General features: G+C 41.4%; 1 protein-coding gene and 1 pseudogene across 1 annotated transcript in view; one reads left to right on the forward strand and one right to left on the reverse strand.

The window, feature by feature from the left end:
- The window catches only part of ADGRG7 (adhesion G protein-coupled receptor G7), a 43,706-nt gene extending 42,010 nt beyond the window's left edge, over nucleotides 1-1,696 (reverse strand). Inside the window, exon 1 of the mRNA XM_004675475.1 lies at nucleotides 1,585-1,696. Within this exon, the coding sequence (XP_004675532.1) occupies nucleotides 1,585-1,696 (112 nt within the window). The remainder of the gene's footprint in view (nucleotides 1-1,584) is intronic.
- A 5,926-nt stretch (nucleotides 1,697-7,622) lies between these two features.
- LOC101634056 lies at nucleotides 7,623-8,445 on the forward strand (annotated as a pseudogene).

An 8,445-nucleotide genomic window follows, 5' to 3' on the forward strand; every position in this document is an offset into this window, starting at 1 on the left:
AATTCATTTTTTAAATTTCACTTTAAAATTGTAAACTCTCACTTAGAAAAACTGGAGATGAACTCATTCATTGTTTATCTGGTGTCTAGTAGATGTTGGAGCTTTGTAAACGTGAGAAGAGTAATGGCTATCACCAGGATACATACTAAAAAAAGAACAGTACTCCAAGCAAAATGCGGCCTGAATATAGTCTCTCTTGCTGTGCTGTACTAGAAGATCAGCAGCAAAAAAATCACAGTTTTGCAAAAACTGGAAGAAGTATCTTATACCACATAGTAGAAGCTTACTTCACAGTAAAAAACCTATAGTCACCTGCTGAAGACTTTAGAAAACCTTAAAACTGAAGTATGAATACTAATCTACTCTATATAATCAACATTATTAATCTAGAGCTCACTGACTTGAAGACAAACATGTCTTCCCAAAATGCCTAACTTTTCTGCACAAAATAACAAAATGTCTGATTCTGCTGATTACTGCATATTTTTGTGAAGTGGGGTTTTCAGCCATAGTTGCGTCGAAAATTTAACTACTTCAGAAACACAAACACACCTTCCCAAGTTTAAATGGTATTGTTTCGTTCTGTTAAATGGATTCGTGCTAGTTGTCTAAGTGTGTCCTTTGGCGGGAGAAGAGGGAGCAGACTTGGTCTCAGGTAGCAATGCACCAGCAGTCAACACATTTGACACTTCTTGTCCTTGTGGACCTTTGCAGCCATGCATGGTGCCCTGCTGCCTCCCCAAACTCTGTCCCCTTCTATGACCTTCTCGGGGTGAGACCACCACCCTTATGTTCCTCTCTCAGCTGTCATTATTTATCTTTTAGCTGCTTGAATTCTTGAGCTTTCTGCTTGTCACAAATGGAGGTGGGGGTTGGGGGGGTGGGGGGGTGTTCGCTGTATCTGACTGTGACTCCCTTTACACAGAATCCCCACAGCCAAGGGAACTGGGTTTAGTATTATCAAAAGTAGTGTGAGTAACTGAGGCTCTTCCTTAAACACCTTGTTTTATACACCACAGCCTCCTCTCACCTGCCGCCATTTTCCCAGTGTCCATACAGCAGGTGGCCAGCAAATATTTGTTAAACAATCAGGAAAATCTTTTTTAAGTGACCTTCATTTTTGAGTTATTTTCGACACCCAGAAAGTGAGGACTTAGTATGCAAACCTTTTATTTACAGTCTTGGTGAGACTATTCCTTGACTTCCTTCCTGAAGAAATGAAATTTCTGCACGTTTGATTATGTGTATCTGTATCTGTGTGTCCAGACATTTTTCCTTTGTTGGATTGAGCTAAACAAACCCCAAATGTGTTATCAATGATTTAATTTGTTACGTTGCCATCCATTCTGTCAAGAATTATAGAGCATAGAGGCCAATTCAAACTTGTCACTAGTTATCCTACTCACCCTTTTTCATCCCTTCCCCACATACTGATATGCACACTGATTGCCAGCTATCAGTGCCCCCTTTCTTTTCTACTTCCTCAGTGGTACCTAGAAGGGCCCCTCAGCCAACTCAAGCTGTCTGCTAATAGGGGCGGAGGCTCCGTGCCTTCTTGCACTCTGACAGCAGAGCAGGACATACCTTTCTGGTATACCACAGTCCTCCATATGCTCAGTCCCAAAACGACAGTAGTCAGCAGCCCACACACAACAGCCAGCAGCATCCTGAGGTTGCATGCTCGAAGGGAAGCCATAAGGAAGCCAAACCACAAATCCACTTGGTGCGACAAACGACTGGCTTCTTTTCGTCTTGAGCCAAGAAGTTTAATGAGAAACTATTCTAAAAAATAAAAATTTCTCCTTTTAGTGATCTCTGAGACAAATGTCTTCTTTAGGATTTTAGATGTTAATCAGACCAGACACCTAACAATTGTAGTCACCTAATAAACCTAATCCTCTGGTAAGGAAGTCTATTATTCTGCCTGAAACTTCCTTATCCTTAACTGAATGAAAGCAAAACAAAATGATATGGGTGAGGAAGATAGCTCAGGGAAATAATTGATGGGGTCAAAGTCTAAATGTCCAGACAAGCAACAAAGAGAGAAAGGAAACAAAAAAGAAGAGAGGAGAAAGGCTTTGGGAAAACAGGTAGATCCAGAAGTCTCCTGAGCTCAGCTTCCTGTGCTTCTGCCGGGCGGCTCCATAAGAGTCTGTGCATCCAGCCCCTAACCCCTTCCTGGGGAAAGCGCAGTGGGCAACAGGAAGTTAAACTGTGTTGCCCACACCTGCTTTCAGAACCTGCATTTCTTTAAGAAGCCAGTATCTTCGCTGCAGCAGCTCGGCGGGCCTTACTAGCACAGGGTGGATTCTGAAAGAACCAAAACCCCACAACACAACCCATCTGCAATAGGCTGATGTGTGTCCCCATAAAAGTCTTAACTTCCAGTATTCAGAATGTGACTATCTGGAGACGGGATGATTCAGAGGCACTCGAGTCCAAGTGAGGTCATTGCAGTGGGCTTTCTATATGATGGTGTCCTTATCAGAACAGGCAAGCAAAGAGGGGAGACAGTGAGATGCAGCCACCACAGCCCAAGGAGAGTCCTGGAGCAGAGCCTTCCGTCCCTGGGCAGTGGGGGCCAATACTGACACAAGATATGCAACCTCTATCGACAGACACGATATGGATGGAGGGGAAATGCTCTGAAAAAATCAAGACTTTTCATGCTAACTTATGTTATGACCTCCCTTTTTTGTATAATCATAATAGGAAAATATTCTGAGCAACCTTCAGTTTACAATTGCCTCAGCCTCAGAAGGTGCTACCTGGCTCTGACAAACACTGCACCAGGGTGAGAAATTCCTCTTGAAGTCAAAAGTCATTAAACAACTGGCTGATTAATAAAAACAAATGGCTGTTATTGCAAAGTCTCTCTCACTGCCCTACCGAGGAAAACTCAAATCGTATCACTCTATCTCACATAGCCTTCTATTCAATTTCTAAATAACCACTCAAGCTTTCAACTATCTAGTCTTTAGATATGGGAATTCACCCAAGTCACCTATTCAGAGCTAATCAGGTTTTTTACCATCTAGACTTCAAGGAAACTCACTTAAACTTTCTAACAAGTTTTTCTCTTTTTTTTTTCTTTTTCTTTTTTTTTTTTAAAGATTTATTTATTTATTCATACAGAACTGGGGTACAGGCCAGAGGCTCAGGGGTGGCGAGAGGCTTCACCAGAGACAGAGTGGGAAACAGAACAGGCAGATCGACAAAGTACACTGCTGAGGGGAGCAGCGGGCAGGTCAGAAAGAGGTCTGCCAGGCCATGTGGTCACCTCCGGGGCAGGCGGGGATCAAACTCATGCGGAAGCGGCTTTAGATTCTCAGTGCAGTGCTTTATCCCACTGTGCCACCAGGGAGGGCCGCTCTAACAAGTTTTTGAAAAAACTTTACTGTAATTTAATTGACAAAAAATTTCCTCTTCCTGCCCTCACTTTACCCCCAGGAGGTCTCTAATAGAATAAAAGTCGTTAAGTAATAGATAATATTTCAGGGGCTTTATTTTGGTTAATCTTCACTGTGGTAAATATAGTAATATTAGTCTTAAACTGTAAATCTATGTACCTGTTTTAACCGTGATAGATTGATTTTTAAAATGTTATAATCTCAACTAAAGGTCAAAATGACCCCAGACTATTCTTAGAAAAAAGGTGATTGTGATCTTGTAACTGGGTGGTCCCTAGGAGAAGGGAAGTTCCAGGTTCCCTGCCCCACCCAGAAGGAGGGTGGGACTGAGCAGAGAAAAAGGAGAGAGAAGAAGAGAGAAGGAAGGCAGATGGAGAAGGAGACCTAAGGAAGCCACATGGAGCAGCAAACATGAGATGAAGAAACCGGGCTTGTTTCCTGACCCTGGACTGGTTAAGGCAGATGTGGGTGAGATACCTGTAGGGAGGTGACTATGGCAGTGTTTATATTGATTTTGATTTTGCTCTTTTCCTCCCAGATTTGTCTGGCCATTTCTGACCCTTTTCCATGGGTCCCGGCCAGAAGGTGCTTTTTAGTCTTGTGGCAGGCTTTCAGGCCTTGCTTTGGGCCAATCCCTTTTGGGTTGACTTTTGCCCACGAGGGGATGGGTAACTTCAGGTGTTTGATGTAGAAGTTACATTCTTTGTGTTCCATATTGTATATTCACTGTATTAAAGTCACTTTTCATTAAAGCTTTATATGTTTTGTCTTGTTGCGGCGGATGGCAGAACCCACTTAGAGTAGGCAGGTTTTGGGGCTTCAGGGGTGCCTCTCTGAATTGAGGTGCCCTATAACAAACCCACTTAGAGCAGGCAGGTTTTGGGGCTTCAGGGGTGTCCCTCTCCTCCTGTCCTCTAACAGATTTACTGCCCTATAACAATCTCAGCCCATTTCATATGCTAATGTCATCCCTCTGCCTGCCTGAAGTGTATAAAATAAAACTTTGCTGAAGGGAGAGCAGGAAGACTTGCACCCAACTCCCATTCCCATGTCTTCCTCATGCCCGCTCCCCTTTTTTTCCCTTTTCCCCCTTTTTCTAGGAATCTCCGCTCGCCGATGCCATTCCTGCCTGTTCTGTCCTCCAGTAATCCATGATTGGGGACAAAGAGTCTCTGACACAATACCAAGGGCGCCGTGGGACAATAACTTTCTGTTGGTCAAGCCTCTCAGGTGTTACACTTTGTTGCAATGGTCTCAGAAAATAAATCCACCACATAGGTCTCTATAATGCTGATGTCTCTGCAGCTGCAGCTCCAACCTTCTCCCATCCAGAGACCCATGTTCTTCCCCAACCTGTCACATCCTCAATTGAAAAAATAAAAGGAGTATTAATGACTGTTCACCTCCAATCAGAGTCTGTTCCAGTAGATTAAGAAAGGCATCAATCATTGATGCTAATGGTGGAGGGGTGGGGGACTGATAGCTTCCCTTTCGCCTACAATCATCAAAATAAATGTTTCTAAGAGACCATAACTATTAAACAAAACAGGAAATCTAATGAATCTCTGGGGTTGGAGCCCAACAAATTGTGTTTTAACTAGTCCTCCAATTTGATGGCAGCTAAAATTTGGTTACTACAGTTCTAGGAACCCCTAAGGGAATGGAATCAAATTTGCAATAAGCTAGAAAGTAACAAGAAATCACATGTGTAATAACACTTCCCCTTGGGTTTCATTTTGTTTTGCACCTTGATTTTTTGTTTAGAAGTTTGTATTGGGGCTGTCCCTGGTGGCGCAACGAGCTAAAGCACCACAATATGAAGCTCTCTGAAGCCACTGCAGCATGAGTTCGATCCCCAGCCAGGGAGCTGACCCACAAGGCGCAGCAGACCTCTCCTGACCAGCCTGCTGCTCCCCTCAGCAATGTACTTTGTCAGTTGGCCTGTTCTGCTCCCCACTCTGTCTCTGGTGAATCTTCTCAACCCCTGCATCTCTGACGTACACCGCAGCTCTTGTATGTATAAAAAAATCTTTAAAAAATTTTTTTAAATAAATAAAAGCATCAGAATGGTAACTGTATGGATATGATCACACATTTAACCAGAGTTTCCATTATGGCCATTTGATTATTTCCTGTTTTCTATGAGTACAATCCTGTTTATTTTACATTTCTCTTACATACAAATATATTTGAGAAGTCAAAAGAGCATGGATTCTAGAGACTGCTGGGGGTTGAAGCCTAGCTCCCACACTTACCAGCTGTGTGTGCCCTAGTTCCTCATCAGTGGAGCTCAGGTCAGTCCAGAGAATCAATGACTTTCCCTATGTAAATGACTTATATCAGTGCCTGATATCTACTAAGTTCCTGATCTGCAAGTTCCTGCTACAATTACTTGTTATTCTCTTCATCACTTTATTTACAATAAATTCCCACACTAGAATTAAGTCAAAAAGAAAACAAATTTCTAATGTTGATGACTGTTTCCATAATAGTCTTCATTGAAGACCCACAAATTCACAACTCCCACATTGATGCATAAATATGTTGAGACTCAGTTGTCTGGTCAACATTGAAAAAGAGGTAAATCAATGGTCAACTATGACTAAGTTAAGAAACTTAGTATAGGATATAGTTTGATTTTCTTTTCTTTCTAGAAAGACTGATTCAGATAAAAGGTAAACCCACAATTTACATTAAGAACACTAGATAACAATGTTAAAATTAATCCTGAAAATAGTAGTGTGAAATCTGATTCTTATCTTGAGCAAGATAAGGTGGTATTTTCAAAGTCCTTCATAAAACAGCACTACGATATATACTCTCACAAGCTAATATTCTGGATCCTAAATTTCTCCTTTTAGTATAACGACTTTACAGAAACTTTTGCTGCAAAGATCAGTAACCTACTGTCACACAAAAGACCACACCAAAGGCCATTTATTTACTCACGATCATGTTATTTGGGCAGGCCTTAGCAGGGATGCCTTTGCTCTACGTGTTCATTTGGCCGAGTCATTTGGAAGTTCAACAGAAGCTTCAAGGACCCAGGATGGACCCTTTTTTACATATTTAGGGGTCCATTAAGATGTTTGGAAATAGCTAGATCTCTACACCTCACAGACTTTTCTTCACAAGGTCCTTCTTCCTGTGAAGCCTTCCCAGCAAACTAGCCTGCCTTCTTCAAATGGATACTGACTCCCAAGACAGCAACAATATAAGTTAGAAAATTTCTTAATGTCTGGAATTGTACTGGTAAATTTCATTTAAAACACATTCTATTGATTTAAGAATATCACAGGAACAGTTCAAAATCATTGAAGGGGGCTACAAAAAAAGCATGAAATAGAAAGAGACAGAATTCATGGGGGCTGCAATATTTAACTTAACCTGTTGAAACTTGATTAGGCCATTGCACACAGTTATTTGGGCTATGTTTCTGTGAAACCATTTTTTAAAAAATCTATAGACTTTGAATAAAGCAGATTACCTTCTAAAATGTGGGCTGGTTCTCACTTTATTAGTGAAGACCTTATTAGAAAAAGACTGACCTCCACTAATAAAGAGGGATTCTGCCAGCAGGTTGCCTTTGGATTTAATCTGTAACACCAACTCTTCCCAGCCTAATAGTCAGCTTTATTAAGCATCGGACAACTTAAGGGGCTACCCTTCAGACTTTGGACTTGGCAGCCTTAAAAATCAGGGAGACTTTAAAAGTCTCTCTCTGTGTAAATATAAAGAGATTTAACATATATGTAGATGACTATGGTATGATATTTATTTTATGTGTCAACTTAGCTATACAGATCAACTTCTATATATACTCACAGGTACTATGATCTAGTCAGATTGACATATTAAATACTATATTTTAATCATCATCATAACAGTGAAAAGTGTGTATGTGTGCATATTACATATATATATATAACAAAAACATATGAAGATATATGCATACAGATATAGATATTACTGCTTTTTCTGGAGAACCCAGACTAATCCAGGGGCCATTTTGCAATAAAGCATCTTGCATTTTTCAGGACACAATACCCCAGAAAATTCAATAGCTTAATAATAGTGCATGTGACTCAAGGAGTTCATGGCCGAGTTAGAGATCAGACATATAAAAAGATATAATAAAACAAAGATAAAATGCAGAAGTCATTACTTGATAAATGATTTACTCTACAAGTGTAAACTCTATCAACCTGAAAAATGTTGAAATGCCAAAAATATAAGATAAGGAAAGTGCAACCTGGACATAAAACAGTATCGACCTATAAGGTGAGTTGTCAGCAGATTTCTCTGTAAGTACATTGTACTTCATGGCTGGTGATAAAACCAGGGAGAGTATCTTTATCCCAGATGTGCCATCCTGCTTTCAGGATATCATTTTCCAAGTCAAATACAGTTCTCATTTTGAAGTCTAAAACAAAGCTTAGAAATAATACTAAAGTTACTGGATATGTTAATTTTCTATGAATTCCTAACAAAGTACCACAAATTGAGTGGCTTATGTAACAATTGACTGTCTCGCTATTCTGGAGAGGAGAAGTTCAAATCAAGCCCTTTCCCCTGGCTGGCAGCGCGGAAGCCACACGGTGACTGGAGTTAATGTAAAAGACGTGAACAAGCAGGAGTTTGGCAGAGCTCTGGCAGCCTTCCTCAAAAAGTCCGGGAATCCGAAAGTCCCTGAATGGGTGGACACTGTCAAGCTGGACAAGCATAAAGAGCTCGCTCCCTACAATGAGAACTGGTTCTACACAAGAGCTGCTCCCACAGTGGGCAACTGTACCTCCAGGGTCGTGCTGGGGTCGGCTCCATGACCAAGATCTATGTGGGTGTCAGCAGCTCGGTATCATACCCAGCCACGTGTCAACAGAGACTCCAAGAGTGTGGCCCACTGAGTCCTCCAAGCCCTGGAGGGGCTGAAAATGCTGGAAAAGGACCAAGGTGGGGCTAAAAACTGACACCTCAGAGACAGAGAGATCTGGACAGAATTGCCAGACTGGTGGCAGCTACCAACAAGAAGCATTAG

This window comes from Condylura cristata, unplaced genomic scaffold (genome assembly GCF_000260355.1).
Source record: "Condylura cristata isolate star-nosed mole 26May11 unplaced genomic scaffold, ConCri1.0 scaffold00003, whole genome shotgun sequence".
NCBI classification, from domain to species: domain Eukaryota; kingdom Metazoa; phylum Chordata; class Mammalia; order Eulipotyphla; family Talpidae; genus Condylura; species Condylura cristata.